Source organism: Tachyglossus aculeatus, chromosome 13 (assembly GCF_015852505.1).
Source record: "Tachyglossus aculeatus isolate mTacAcu1 chromosome 13, mTacAcu1.pri, whole genome shotgun sequence".
NCBI lineage: Eukaryota > Metazoa > Chordata > Mammalia > Monotremata > Tachyglossidae > Tachyglossus > Tachyglossus aculeatus.
The window spans coordinates 14,748,301-14,764,804 of NC_052078.1; the positions used below are offsets into that span (position 1 = coordinate 14,748,301).

Consider the following 16,504-nt stretch of genomic DNA (forward strand, 5'->3'; position numbering starts at 1 on the left):
TTCAAACCCATGTCCTTCGGACTCCCAAGCCCATGCTCTTGCCATGAAGAAACAAAGGCACAGATCATTTAATTGGCTTGCACAAAGTCACATAGTAGACAAATATCCAGTCTAGATTTGAACTCACGTCTTCTGGCTTTCAGGCCAATGTTCTTTCCATAAGGCCATGTTACTCCTCTGACTGCATGTGTGCACATATAGGCCCATAAGTATGTGTAAACATAGTAGAATGGTATACTTCTGGTTGAGTTGTTTCCATTGATGTTTCATTGAGTGCCCTATGTGAAGATAGTCCTGTGCTTTCCTGAAGAAACACGAAAACACATCCTGGCCCCTTTCCCTTGAAGAACTGGCAACTTGTTATCATTCTTCAGTTACCCCTAGTGTATCCAAAAAATATAAAATGGTTTTCTCTTCAGATTAGATCTCTCCAAGTGCTTGATATTGCCTCCTAATTTTGCATTGACAGACTACTTAGGAATATAATTTTCTGGCCTATTCTGAGTTCACCTCACCATTGTTCTTCCTGGCCATGTTTTATAGAGTTTATCATCGTCTGTTAATATAGGCCCAGCTTTTTTATATGTGATCCCATCTTAGGCACTTACATCATGTAAGATGTTTGTAAAGTTCAGCAAAGTTGAAGTATGGCACAGCTAGTCTACTCTGTATTTCACCTAAATTTATTCTCTGAATGCCCAGGGCTATGTACAAGGCTCATGTGGATTCAAGAAAATAAATTCAATATGACAGGAAGCTTAAAACACCAAAAAGCTCTCTGTATTCTGATACAAGGCAGGGGTGGTGGTGCTCAACTCTAAGTCCACTGCATTCCCAGGTTTGAGACATAATCCTACTCACCCAGAAATATTTCTCTATTTTTCATCTGTTTGATTCTCTGGGGGTTATAATTGATGGTTTGTCATCTTTCCTGTAGTATTCAGATTCAGTGAGGAGATCTAGAAAATCAAAGTGACCTGAAAAACAGGTTAAGAATTCTTAAGTACCTTCTCTCACATTGCCACTGCTGAATCTATTTAATTGCAAGTGATAATTTTGGTCATCAGTTGTATTACCATTTATGTTGTTCTCATCTCATTATCAGTTAATACCTCCAGTGAGTGTCCTCTCATACCTGGCCCAGATGGCATGGCAAGAAAAATGTTGGTTGCTTGGTTACCTCTGACCCTCAAAAGACAGGCTATTACAACTGGCTGATCGTAAGCTTCTCCAGACTAAGAAACGAATTTGTACCTATACCTAACTGTAGTATACCATGTACCAGGCATTGAGATAAATATAAAATAACTAGATTGGACACAAGTCCCTGTTTTACAGGATTTACAGTCTAAAAGTATCCCCATTTTTAAAATGAGGAAACTGAGACACAAGAATGTTGTGACTTGAGGCCTATGACAGTCAAGATTAGAACCCAGATCTTTTTATTCCCATTCCCAAGCTCTTTTCACTAGTCAGTGCTGCCTCCTTAGTAAATGAGTGTCCCACAAGCAGTAGGTGTTCAGTGAATATCCTGGCCCTGAAAACATCTTTCAGTGAATTCCGGTAGCTTCCAAATACATGGTCTTTAAATATTTACTAAGACTCCTGAGAAGTGTCTCTCTTTCCCTCTCTCTTCCTAATTACTTCCTCCAGCCCCTTTACTTGTTCCTTTCGATGAGACTTCCTATAGTCACGTTTGTGTGAAACATGTTGAAAAATGGTAAAGTGCATGCAAGAGCGACTGCCTGCCCAATTAGGCCTGCAGTTTACCTGCTGTACAGAGGCACTGATCCACAAAGCCCAGAAAATGGATTACCCAAAGTTCAATTGCAGCTGCCCTACCCTGGGAAATCAATGGTAATGTGATCAGTCTTGTATGGTGGAAAAATTAAGTAGGACAGGATGCATTAGAAGTCAGCTATTTTTTGTGCTTTTTGCACAAAACCCTTATTTTCAAGTTTCATTTTGCTAGGTATTCATCTTCCTGATTGACATGGACTATCCAGAAGGATAGATAGGTGGTTCTCTCCTTAAGAAATACCCAGATGATGCATGGTTTCCCCAGTCCCAAACCTGCCACGATTCCTCCGCTTATCACTCTCCGTCAGTGATTCTGTTCTCAGGGAAGTCCTTTCCTCTGCTTCCAACTCTCCCACCCCAGAGACCATTTCTACCTCTATTATTTCCCCTTTATGTATTTGGCTTCACGGGTCCTTCCATCAATCAATCAATCAATCAATTGTAATTATTGAGTGCCTACTGTGTGCAGAGCACTGTACTAAGCGCTTGGGAAATACAAGTTGGCAACATATAGAGACAGTCCCTACCCAGCAGTGGGCTCACAGTCTAAAAGGGGGAGACAGAGAACAAAACCAAACATACTAACAAAATAAAATAAATAGAATAGATATGTACAAGTAAAATAAATAGAGTAATAAATATGTACAAACATATATACATATGTTTGTATGTATCCATCTCCTCCAATCTCCTCCCCTCTTCCACTAATCCGTGATATTTACCGAACACTTACTGTGTTCAACAAGGCAGTGGTTCTAAATGGTTCTAGGAGGCCTTCCCTGACTGAGCCCCCTTTTTCCTCTCCTCCTCCCTATCCCCCCTGCCCTGCCTCCTTCCCCTCCCCGCAGCACCTGTATATATATTTGTACAGATTTATTACTCTATTTTACTTGTACATATTTACTATTCTATTTATTTTGTTAATGATGTGTATCTAGCTTTATTTTTATTTTGGTGACTTGACACCTGTCCACATGTTTTGTTGTCTGTCTCCCCCTCCTAGACTGTGAGCCCGATGTTGGGTAGGGACCATCTCTGTTGCCGACTTGTACTTCCCAAGTGCTTAGTACAGTGCTCTGCACACAGTAAGCGCTCGATAAATATGATTGAATGAATGAATAAATGCCTGGGAGAATGCATGCGAAACAGAAGACATGACCAAGGGCTGCTTTTCTTATGGTTATTCTTCCTCCTCCTCCTTCTCTCACTTTCCACCTCAGGGCCCAGATCTCTGAATTGTCACTGGCAGTGCTCCTCACTCCCTCAGAAGACTTTGGGGAAGGGTGGCCGCTGATGGCCCTGGAAAATATCAGGCGTGGGTTATGCCAGACATGCAGCCAGCACATTTCTGAGGATGATGATGATGATGGCATTTATTAAGCACTTACTATGTGCAAAGCACTGTTCTAAGTGCTGGGGTGATCAGGTGATCAGGTTGTCCCATGGAGGACTCACAGTCTTAATCCCCATTTTACAGATGAGGTCACTGAGGCCCAGAGAAGTTAAGTGACTTGCCCAAAGTCACACAGCTGACAATTGGCGGAGCTGGGATTTGACCCCATGACCTCTGACTCCAAAGCCCATGCACTTTCCACTGAGCCATGCAGCTTCTCATGCTGCTTCTCATGCTTCTCATGTGAGGATGTCACACGTGCCATTGCGTGGTTGTAGCGGGTTCACCAGAGCCTAAAGCGTCCCTCCAGGAGGACCCTGACCACCACCTTATTCCAGAATCCTTACATTCTTTGCTAAAGAGCACGCACCTGGGCGTCAGAGGTCTTGGGTTCTAATCCCAGATCTGCCACTTTCTTGCTTTGTGACCATGGACAATTCACTTACCTTCTCTGTGCCTCAGTTGCCTCATCTGCAACTGCCTCTTCTCTCCCCTGTTTGAACTCTGAACCACATGTGGTACCAGATTGTCTCACATCTTCCCCAGCACTTAGTACAGTGCTTGATACACAGTAAGCATGTAGCAAATACCACATTTATTATTATTACTATCATTATTATTGGTGCTGCCTACAAGCTGCAGAACTCAGCAGTGGGAACTGAGGTAGCTGGGAGGTTGATCTGAGCCAATAAAAATATGAGCAATAAAGGAATCCAGTGGCCTTAGTTGTTCCAGATCTGAGCCAGAAAAGTGGTCTGGTAAAAGAAATAGGATGATTGCCAGTCCTAGCCTAGAGGCTCCCAGACAGACATACTTTAAGCTCCTTTATAGTCAGGAATCCTGTGTACTAATTCTCTTCAACTCCACCAAGCATTTAGCATATTGCTGTGCACACAGGAGCAGCTCCTCAAGTATTTTGAATTAAAAAATATGAAGATATAGCCAACCTTTTAGCCCTCATAACAGTGCGAGACTGTTAATGTTTATCAGTCAGTCAATGGTATTTATTGAGGGCTTACTGTGTACAGAGCATTGTACTAAGTGCTTGAGAAAGTACAGTACAATGCATCCAACATGCTTCTATTCATCTGAGTAAATGTTTTTGCCATCTCACTTACAAAAGCTGCTGTAAGACATTTTAATAGCCGTGGAACAGTACATTTCCAATATCTTTTTCCAAAAGGTTAACTGTCAAAGTTTACCTCCTGCAGAAATTGAAAGTTTGACATAAGAAGATTGGAACTAAAAGCAGCCAGATCATTTACAGTGCTACTTGGTTTTACAAATAAAAACACAGTGAAAGCTTTTCAATAATGACGGAAAATTTGTCATTCTCTGTTGAGAGTAGTACAGCCTTTCAATTATGAAACAAAATTTGCACATGCTCACAATGTGTGCACACCACACCATGCACATCACAGTGTGGAGATTGGAATTTGGGTGCATAATTATTATACCTAAACACCTACAGACCGTTTTCAGACACAGTCTAGGACATGACTTTAGAAATTGGCTTTGTTTAGTAAAAGTAATATTATTCAATCAAATATGTTAAGTGGTAAGCTACTCCTCCCTGTTATTCTACAGCATAGGAAGGAGTCTTTATGTTTGTATCTTACTACTCATATTTACATAAATAGTGTGTGAAAGTAGCAGTCTTCAATCGTTTGCGTTGAAGTGCTTTTCAATGTTGTTGTATTTGTGACACCTTTACGATTAGAATGTATTTTTTCAACTGTACTGGAAATGCAGCTTTTTTTTTAAGCTCCACTGGCTGAGACTTTCCTTGTTACCTAGGAAACAGCCATTAGATTGAATTTTATTTGCTTGGCTGTCAGGCTGTCAGAGTTAGGGGTAAAGCCCAGAGTTGTAGAATTATGTATGTGCCACTTAAAAATGGAAATTCTGTAATAATATAAAACAAACAGCACTACAGAATTGATCAGGCTACATATTTTATTTTGTTTTTAGGAAAGTTTTTTTTCCCAGAATGAATTGTCAGAAAAGGTTAGTTGTAGGGAAGGATACTAATGGCAGTAGCTGAATAAATCTTTGTGTATCTTCGCTAAAGTGCACCAGGCATCTAGCGTAGATTCCATAATAAAAATCAGATGTCCTTCAACACAAGGGAATAGATAATACATTGATTTGTGACAGAAATGCTTGAGATTTTATTAACCAAATTAGAAAGAGAAAGGGGAATGTTGAGAGAGCCCCGTGCCCTTGGCAATACCTCAGACTGATCTTTGCCAGTTGAAACTATAGTCAAAAGTTCATCCCATTCATTTGAATAACTGTTTATCTGGACTGCTGCTAGTTTGGCTTAGAAGCAATTCATGGTCATCAACAGCAGCAGAGTGTCTACATCATGCAATTCACCCTCCATTCTGAGCAGTGGGTGATTTGACCATGAATGAGACCGAGGTTGATTGTTGTCAGGAACTTCCAATTATGTGAATTACCATACTATAGTCACGGTACATAAAAAATACAAACCATGTTTTCAAACTAATGAATTCAATCACACCCCAGATTAGACAAGATAATCAGAGGGGTGCGTGTATATATACGTGAAAACACCAAAGTTGTTAGTTACCAAAAGAAAATCTGACTCAGTTGTCCAATTCAGAAAACCAGAATGTAACAGTGAACCTCAGGGACAAATGAAATCCAAACGAGGTGGAAGAACTTTGCATCATCCAAAATATTACATGAAGAACATAGGATAGGATGCTTTCGTCGCTTTTAATGTAGAAAAAAGTCTGGGCTAATGGGCTTTCATCTCCAAGTAGCCATTATTAACTGAACTCCTGTCTGTTGTTCTGCGTGATAAGATTTTGATTCTGAGGGAACTGCAGAGAAAGGAAAATGGCCAGGAGACTTTTTGAGAATCAGTTTTCCTCCCTCAAAGCTGTAGAAACAGATGGAATAAGCAGCATTTTAAATGTGCTTTTTAAAAAGTCAGTTCAGACAATACTGGCAAAAGGTTTGAGAGAAATAATAGGGCATTTTCTAAATGAATCACGAGCCAAGAAAGAATGAATTAGTGGAAAAGAGCCATTAATAAATAATGAGGAAAATGAAATTTGTAAGGATCTTTAGTTGAGAAAAGAAAGAACTATGACATATAGGAGTTAATGAAAGCCATGCCAGTGTAAACTAGACAGTGATGATTAAGCAGGTAAAGTAATAATTATAAAAATTGAATATGCAATTCAGAGGGTCTGGGTGAAATGCTTCCCAGGCCATTTGGGGAATTAGCTAATGAACTTTCTGGACCACTAGTACTCACTTTGGAAAGGGGGGGTAGAATACCAGCTGTGAGAGGTTTGAGAACAGAAACTGCTCATAGAAGTCTAGCCTGACAGTTCATGAAATATGACTTCAATCCTTAATAAGCTAATGGAACAAATATTAAAGGAGAATTCAGAAAGCAGCTGGAGAATAGTCTAAATGTGATCAATAGAAATGTGGATTTGCAAAAAACAAATCATATCTCAGAAGAAGTTGCTTGCATTCTAAATTTAATTGCAGGATTAGTAGACTAACCGGGAGGCAGTCAATGTTATGTGAGGGATTTGATAGAGCACCTCACAAAATTATATGTGAAGAATTAATTTAGATTGACTTGGATATGAATACTCTCATAGGGATTGAGCTCATACTGAAGGACAATAAAGGAAAGTTAATGCTAAAAAGGAAGTTTGAGCTGCTGAAAGGTGTATTCAGAACTAGTACCAAAATTTTAGGCCTCAAATCATGGCTAGATCTATCCTTCTGCATTCAACTTGCCCAGCTCTTCCTCTGCTCCCACCATGCAGAGGTGGTCACTAGTTTAAATCCTAGAGTACTTCAAACTACTATCAATCAGTCAATCAATCGTATGTATCAAGCGCTTACTGTGTGCAGAGCACTGTACTAAGCACTTGGGAAGTACAAGTCGGCAACATAGAGAGACAGTCCCTACCCAGAAGTGGGCTCACAGTCTAAAAGAGTGGGCTCACAGTCTAAAAGTCTCACTAGTTAGGGGAGAGTCATTATGACTTTAACCATTAGGCCAAATAAGTTCCTCCTTAGACTGTGAGCCCACTGTTGGGTAGGGACTGTCTCTATATGTTGTCAACTTGTACTTCCCAAGCGCTTAGTACAGTGCTGTGCACACAGTAAGCGCTCTCAATAAATACAATTGATGATGATGATGATTGTAGACTCTTGTGGGCAGGGATTAGGTCTACCAACTACATTGTATCAGACATCTCCAAGTGCTTAGTAGAGTGTCCAGCACACAGTAAGTGTTCAATAAATACCATTGATTGATTGATTCCCACAGTTATCCTGGAGGCTACCACAGTTGTCAAGGGACCTAGGGCAACCAAAACTGCTTCCTTCTGACCTGACCTCCCCTCTCCCTATTCCTGACAATGTGCAGGACATATTCATTCATTCTGTATGTGCCTTCTCAACAGCGGGCCCTCCTGTACCCCGAAGTAGAACATATAAAGTATAGGCACTTGAATTCATACCTAATTTTTTTGTAGTGGTGATAATCAGCACTGCGTCATTAGCACTGTATCGTCCAGTCACCCTGCAACTAACAGCACGCCTTGCAAGACGGTTGTTCAGGGTCTGGGTGCAGCTTATGCCCATAGAGTAGCATATCTCTGTGCCCTCTCAGCTGTAGACCTCATCCAGTTTGTACACTGTTGTGGATGGTGTAAGCGGGTCCTCTGCCATACCAAACTTCGGGGTCGTCAGTGGGAAACTAGGTCTCACTGTGGCCCTGGACACACTGCTGCTGGTGGGTGAATTTCACCATCAGCAGTGGCATCTTCTATGTCTATAGGGCAATAAAAATATCCTATAGTCTTTGCTTATCCTTATTTTACTCTCCTTGCTCTCTCTCTTTACTCTCCTTACTCTCCTTGTTCTTTCGCTCCTCCCTCCTCCCACCACCCGCACCTCCCTTCTGTTCTTTGGTAGAGACTATCGGAGAGCATTTGCTGTGGAGACGCAAGTTACTTGTATGGGAAAGATATTGATCAACTCCGTTTTAGGAAGGCAACCTGCCGTAAAGGTCAGAGCTTGTGATTAGTTAGGAGCTCTTGAGTTGTATTCCCAGCCGTGATCCCAAGCTCTGAGCTGGTCCGTAGTAAATTACTTAACCTTTCTTGCCTGACTCTTTTGTAAAATTGAGCCAGTCATGTTTATCTACCTCTGAGATGTTGGGGAATTAGCTAATTTAAGGATGGCAAATTGCTTTCAAGAAAAAAATAATAACAACGAGCTCTCTTACTAATTGGCTTTTGGGGCTGGATGATGTGGTGTATCCGTTAAATAATGGTGCGAGTCCTTTTAAAACTTTCTCCACTTCATTATTAGATTTATTTCCACCTCTTATTGAAAAGGCACCTTCCGTACAGAGGCCAATCAATATTTACAGTACATTAGTTCTTCAGAGAATTTGACTCTTGTGATTAGGGTTTATTGCTGTTTTATCCAGTCTTCAAAGGAAATGCAGACATCAAACACCGTCAGACATCAGCCAGGACTCAGTGACATTGTGCCAGTCCCATTTGCACTTCATCGGTGATTTAATTATTGAAGAACTTTTTCTTTGATTTTTGCATTTAATTTTTCAGTGTTCGTCCCTTCAAAATCTGAATGTTAAATCACAAGGTTAAATTAAACAATTTTTAATAATTAAGAAATATATTTTAAGGCCAATCTAGACCCTTTCCTGTCAGACTGGAAATCAAACAATTGGGAATGGGTGAGTAAATACAACAGTAATAATACCTCAAGATGAGCAGCACTTTATTGTTTCTGGTTATTACAGAGAAGTTGAGTTAAAATGTCAGAAGAGTGTCTATGAAACAGATCTCCAGAGAGAAGTGGGTTGGAAGAGTAGTTGAGAAGACTACAGTGGTCTTACATCCCCCACAAAAGGCTTTGTATTTAAGCTGTCTTTGGTCTTATTGCAGCATGGGAGTTCGTGTCAAATGTGTTCTAGCACCTGAACTTCATAATTCACTTTGGTGATAAGGTCAGGGAGTTATTAGAAATTTTATTAGCTTAAGTAAGGTCCCATCCTGTATCAAAGCATCATACTCCCCCTTGACAAATCCAGTGGCCTCTACTCCATCCTAATCCTCTTCACCCCCTCAGGTTTCTTCAGCATTTTGGACTACTCCCTTCTCTTCGAAACATAATCTTACCATGGCTCATTGACACTGTACTGTCTTAGTTCTTCTCCTATCTCTCTGGCCACTTCTTCTCCTCTGCCTCCCACCTTCTAAATGGGGGAGTCCCTCAAGGCTCAGCTCTGAGTCTCCTTCTATTGTCCACCTACACCCACTCATTTACTCCCACAGCTTCAGCTGCTGCTTCCATGTGGATGATTCCCAAATCTACATCTCCAGCCCTGACCTCTCCTTTCTCATATTTCTCCTACCTTCAGGATATCTCTACTTGAATGTCCCACCATCACCACAAACTTAAAGCGTGGCCAAAACAGAACTCCTCTTCTTCCTACCTAAACCCTGTCTCCCTTTCACCGACTTTGCCATCTCTGTAGACAGCACTATCAACTTCCCTGTCGCAGAGGCCCATAACCATGGTATTATTTAATCATATTTATTGAGCGCTTACTGTGTACAGAGCACTGTACTAATTATGCTTGACTCTTCTCTGTCATTCATCCCACATATACAATCTGGTGCCAAATCCTGTTGGTTCTACCCTCGTAACATCACCAAAATCTACTCTTTCCTTTCTTACTGGTAGTAGGGGTGATGTCATATAGTAAGCACTTAACAAAAATCTCATATTATTATTATCATAATAATTAGTACATTATAAATTACAATTAATAATACATGTTGCTTTTGTTAAATGCTTTTACTAAGTGCCAAGTACGGTACTAAGCATAAGGTAAGGACAAGATAATCAGATTGGACAACCAGAGGAAATGGTTGTTCTTAAACCATCTGTATTTGGGAATGGTAGTTCAAAGCAGCCTACCATGTGGAGGGAGGGAGCTAATGTCCAGTTTGCTTAGTTCAGAAGGGCTCAGCTGTATCCACTCCCTGATTCTTCCCTGTTTTCACTGGACAGAAGTTTCTAATCCTTTGAGGTATGGAAGGGATTTATTTCATTTCCCTCCGTCCCCCATCATAACTTGCCTCCCAGCCTAGTCTCCAAGATTGTAGGTCATCAGAGAATTTCAGGGTGTTGCCTCCCTGTGCTTTCCACCAGCCTGTCTGGATTCAGAGGTGGTAATTGGGAAGACATGGCTATGGCCTGGAAGAGGTCCAAGTGTTGACACTTCTGAATCATATACCACTAGTGCCTAGGGGACACTTTCCTTGCAAGCATTTATTTGCCTCCAAGAGCTTGATTTTTATTTTTCTATGTAGATTTGGGTCTCCAACCTTTTTTTAGAAAATTAATTTAAAAAAAAATACCTTCCCCAGGCAGACTGGTCTCTCTCTGATTTTTAGTAGCTGGCATTTTAAATAGGTAAAATACTGAATTCCCCATTTTATGCATGCAGTTAAGTTTATTAGAAGAAATTAATTAAACCAAAATGAGTTATCGTTGAACAGTTCAATAAGGCAAAAATATGATCTTCTGTTTTCTGTAAAGAACCTTTTCTCCCCCAAATTTGCAATTGATTCTTATGCCTGCAATTTTACCAAGTATTTTCCTTTTGGAGGTTCACTGAAAAATTCACTTCTGTTGATCATTAAATACAGTGAAGTTGTCTTGAGGTTAAAGATGACTAAATACAGAGGGAAAGATGCCAGAAGAATCCACACTTTTTGTTCTTGGAAATAACAAAGCAATGGATTGATTACTTTTAGAAACTATGGTTATGCAAATTCATTCATTCAATCATATTTATTGAGCGCTTACTGTGTGCCGAGCACTATACTAAGTGCTTGGGAAGTACAAGTTGGCAACATATAGAGATGGTCCTACCCAACAGTGGGCTCACAGTCTAGAAGGGGGAGACACACAACAAAGCAAAACATGTGGACATGTGTCAAGTCATCAGAATAAATAGAAGTAAAGCTAGATGCACATCATTAACAAAATAAAATAAATAGAATAGTAAATATGTACAAGTAAAATAGAGTAATAAATCTGTACAAACATATACAGGTACTGTGGGAAGGGGAAGGAGGTAGGGCAGGGAGTTGGGGAGGGGGGGAGGAAGGAGGGGGCTCAGTCTGGGAAGGCCTCCTGGAGGAGGTGAACTCTCAGTAGGGCTTTGAAGGGAGGAAGAGAGCTAGATTGGCGGATGTGCGGAGGGAGGGTATTCCAGGCCAGGAGGAGGACGTGGACTGGGGGTCGACGGCGGGACAGGCGAGAACGAGGCCCAGTGAGGAGGTTAGCGGCAGAGGAGCAGAGGGTGCGGGCTGGGCTGTAGAAGGAAAGAAGGGAGGTGAGGTAGGAGGGGGCGAGGTGATAGACAGCCTTGAAGCCAAGAGTGAGGAGTTTTTGCCTGATGCATAGGTTGACTGGTAACCACTGGAGTGTTTTGAGGAAGGGAGTAACATTCCCAGAGTGTTTCTGCACAAAGATGATCCAGGCAGCAGTGTGAAGTATAGACTGAAGAGTGGAGAGACAGGAGGATGGGAGATCAGAGTGGAGGCTGATGCAGTAATCCAGTCGGGCTAGGATGAGGGATTGAACCAGCAGGGTAGCAGTTTGGATGGAGAGGAAAGGGCGGATCATGGCGATGTTGCGGAGGTGAGACTGGCAGGTTTTGGTGACAGATTGGATGTGAGGGGTGAATGAGAGAGCAGAGTTGTGAGTGACACCAAGGTTGCGGGCTTGTGAGACGGGAAGGTTGGTAATGCCATCTACAGTGATGGGAAAGTCAGGGAAAGGGCAGGGTTTGGGAGGGAAGATAAGGCGTTCAGTCTTGGACATATTGAGTTTTAGATGGCGGGCAGACATCCAGATGGAGATGTCCTGAAGACAGGAGGAGACATGATCCTGAAGGGAGGGAGAAAGAGCGGGGGCAGAGATGTAAATTTGGGTGTCATCAGTGTAGAGATGATAGTTGAAGCCGTGGGAGTGAATGAGTTCACCAAGGGAGTGAGTAGATAGAGAACAGAAGGGGACCAAGAACTGACTCTTGAGGAACCCCTACATTAAGCGGATGGGAGTGGGAGGAGGAACCCACAAAGGAGACTGAGAATGAATGGCTGGAGAGATAAGAGGAGAACCAGGAGAGGACGGAGTCTGTGAAGCCAAGGTTGTATAGCGTGTTGAGGAGAAGGGGGTGGTCCACAGTGTCAAAGGCAGCTGAAAGGTCGAGGAGGATTAGGATGGAGTAGGAGCCATTGGATTTGGCAAGCAGGAGGTCATTGGTGACCTTGGAGAGGGCAGTTCCGGTGGAATGTAGGGGACGGAAGCCAGATTGGAGGGGGTCAAGGAGAGAGTTGGCATTGAGGAATTCGAGGCAGCAGGTGTAGATGACTCATTCAGGGAGTTTGGAAAGGAATGGTAGGAGGGAGATAGGGCGATAACTAGAAGGGGAGATGGGGTCAAGAGAGGGGTTTTTTTAGGATTGGGGAGATGTGGGCATGTTTGAAGGCAGAGGGGAAGGAACCAGTGGAGAGTGAGCGGTTGAAGATGGAAGTTAAGGAGGGGAGGAGGGATGGGGCGAGAGATCTCATAAAATGAGAGGGAATGGGGTCAGAAAGCACAGTGGCCGGAGTAGCACTTGAGAAGAGGGAGGAGATCCTCCTCTCCTAGCAGAAATAATAGCCGCTAATACCAAATAAAATTAGACATGCAGCATATCCCATTGAATGCCTCTTGCTATAGATGTAGAATGATTTTTACTGTTGATCTGGGCTAGAAGACTTAGAGGGTATATCTTGACAACTTTCCCTTGGCTGATGTCATAGAAGAGTAAGCCTGTAGAAGAAATAGGGTGATAAGGAGTTGGATGAGCTACTGAATACTAGTGCCTTTAAATTTGGCCAGGCTGCCAGCTTTTCCCTCCCTGATACTGGTGGTAGGTAACAGTGACTCATGTTGCCATTCCCTGAGGAGGCTGGAAAACTTGGGCTTGGGAGGCAGAGGACATGGGTTCTAATCCTGGCTCTGCCACTTGTCTGCTGTGTGACCTTGAGCAAATCATTTCACTACTCTGTGCCTCAGTTACCTCATCTGTAAAATGGGAATTAAGACTGAGCGCCCCATGTGGGACAGAGACTGTGTCCAACCTTGTGTCTAGCCCAGCGCTTAGTTCAGTGTCTGGCACATAGTAAGTGCTTAACAAATACCACAGTTATTATTCTAGTTATTAAAGGATACAAAGCCAGGTTCATAATTGACACAAAGGGGTGGGCGGATAGGAGAAATGAAGGGCTTAATCTGGGAAGGCTTCTTGAAGGAGATGTGATTTTAGGAGGGTTTTGAAGGTAGGGAGAGTGGGGGACTTTTTGATGTGAAGGGGAAAGGGGTGATAGGCTCGAAGGGGAATATAGGCAAGACATTCCTACCTATGTGAAAGGTGCCCGGAGGGGCTGTCTGTGTCCTAGAACATAGTTTTCTACCAGGCCTGGAAATCTTGAAGTGTCCAAGTATGGACAGTTTTATAATGCTTTGTCTAATAGATAACTAAGTGTCACTGAAATGGTCCAGGATTGAAATAATAAGTTTGACTTTCTTTTGGACATCAGTTTATTGGTGAAAGAATTTCCATCAAGGGGACTGGCCAAAGTGAACTCTCTTGTAAATTTCTTCCGATTAATATTTTGATTGTTACGATTTAGGATTAACACCTAGCCCAATCTCGTACATATCTCCAAGGGTAGGTTAGTTACATCATTTTTTCTTATGTGTCTTTTCAGATATGCCCCTTCATGTACGGCGGAGCAGTGACCCTGCACTAATTGGCCTCTCTACTTCTGTCAGTGAAACAAATTTTTCCTCTGAGGAGCCATCAAGGAAAAACCCTACAAGATGGTCCACCACAGCTGGTTTTCTGAAGCCAAACACTTCTGGGAGTCCCAGTAGTCGTGATAGGAAGGTAAATGTTTCATCTTCTGCATAATGTCATCTACTTGTACATTGAAACCTCTGTCTTCATCGTCTCCTTAGCCCAGTTCAGCCAACCTTACCCTTTCTCCAGGTTTCATTTTTCTATTAGACCAGCAGGTTTTTCAGCATTAAGGTGACATTGAGGCATTGAAAAAATGGCCTCTACCAAGGCAAAATAGTCTGCATACAGAAGGTTTTTCTCGTTTTTTCAGATGGAGAGGTAGTGAATTTCAAGACATATGTATAACTAAAGAAGTCATCATGGATCTACCACTTTGATGTCATTCTAGTTTCACAACTAAGTAGCACTGTTTTGCAACTTGGTCTTCTGTGGCAGTCTGGAAATGAATACCAGACCACATTTTTTTCAATATTTTGTTATTTCCACTTGTGCAACTGTGTGCCTTCTAAATATCAGCCTTAACTGCACAAATGTACAGTACCTCACTTTTAGTTGACTGAATTTTGCCCACTGACTTACATAGAATAAGACCTGATTGGATCTGCCAGGACTGAAAAATCACGTAATTCACTTTTAATTTTAATTTTTGGATTTCATCTTTTGGTACGTTCATTGCCATCATGTCCTTGATTACTACAGATACTATGCAGTCTGAAAATTATCCCCATAAAGTAGATTAGTTATAATTGGTCCTGGATGATGCATTATCAACAAGTTAGATCCAATTCGTGTATGGTTTTTGAGTTGATGTCTTCACTGGTTTTCACTGGTTAGTATTCATACCTAGAATACTAGATTCCAGTAATAGTATTTGAACCTCCTTCGATAATGTCAGGTGGTGGGCCACTTAATAAATTCACTGAATGTAGGGATGGAATAAAGCCCTATTAAAAGAAAGCACAAGTTGAATGAAATAAATGCTGTTTACCTCTGAAGATTCCCGTTTTTGTGCCTTTCCAACTCATTTTTCTTCCAGATTTACTAAATATGCCTCAGCTAATTAACTTCATATTTAAATTTTATTGTAGAATTCTTTGTTGACAAGTGAAGATTTCCAATTTCATGTTTTTAGTGTTGTTGAAAAGCTGTTCTCTTTTTCTTTTCTTTCAATACGTCTGTTGATAACATTTCTCTCTGGAATCATTTTCAATGAGAATGCAGTTCTGGTTAGCGCCTCGAAATGCAAAATGGAAGTCAAGGATATTCAGGTCTTTTTCAAACCCTGGAAATATTTTGTCATCGACTTATTAAATAAGCGAGGCCTTTTCTGTTCAGTTACTTTCTCTGTAACATCTGGAAGGTCACAATTCTACCCTGAGGGACTTCTGAATGGGGGCAGATGAGTGGGCATGTTAGTAAATGTGATTTTTTGCCAGTGTTGTTTTCATCAATTCACTGTTATCATCTGCACCCTAAACTTTAGGTTGCTATTTAGAGAAGCAGCTTGGCTTAACAGGTAAAGCATGGGCTGAGAGTCAGAAGGACCTGGGTTCTAATTCCTTCTCCACCACTTGGCTGCTGTTTGTCCTTGGGGTAGTCACTTAACTTCTCTGTGCCTCAGTTATTTCATCCGTAAAATAGAGAATTAAAACTGTGAGCCCTATGTGGAACAGTGATGTGTCCAATCTGATTTGCTTGTATCCACCCCAGCGCTTAGTACTGTGCCTGGCACATAGCAAGTGCTTAACTAATACAACCATTATTACTTATTAATGTCATTCCCCATAGTTTCCTATCTATAGCTTAATTTTTGTCTTACTCTGGGATTGATGATGGAAAGAAAAGCTATCCTGGAAGTGTAATAATATGAGGTGGTTTAGCTGATATATCCTGAAATTTTTTTTAGATTTGGGAATAGTGTTTCCTCCACAGTTAAAATTCCAAACCATACCTAAACCAAACCTGAACTCCAATAGGATAAAGTTTAAATGAGTAAAGTGAAAATAAGACTAGAACTCCCAACAGCCTAGGTTGGATTCACTCTCCTATACCTCTTTTCTTTCTTTCTCTCTACTCTCCGTAGCACTCATTAAAATAATTTGTGGTCAGACATTCAGATTGACAGTGGAAAGGGTAGACAGTGTGTACTTTTACTAAAATTTCACAGCACAAATGCTGCTAAGCCAGGCCATGACTTGGCTGTTTACCACCTGGGCAGACCTAACGGTGCTAACCTTCCCGGTCCCGGGAGGCATACCTAGTTGATGACTTTCAGCAGGCTGGTTGCTCATTGAAGAGGTGTTTGCAAGTGACATTACCTGGGCTGTCTACATCTTCTTGATTTC

At 41.6% G+C, this 16,504-nt stretch overlaps 1 protein-coding gene across 14 annotated transcripts in view; it reads left to right on the forward strand.

The window, feature by feature from the left end:
- PARD3 (par-3 family cell polarity regulator) overlaps nucleotides 1-16,504 on the forward strand; it is a 496,072-nt gene that overhangs the window by 230,407 nt on the left and 249,161 nt on the right. For all 14 annotated transcript variants that reach the window (XM_038755497.1, XM_038755494.1, XM_038755500.1 and 11 more), the window contains exon 4: nucleotides 14,068-14,246. In XM_038755497.1, coding sequence (XP_038611425.1) covers nucleotides 14,068-14,246 — 179 coding nt within the window. The remainder of the gene's footprint in view (nucleotides 1-14,067; nucleotides 14,247-16,504) is intronic.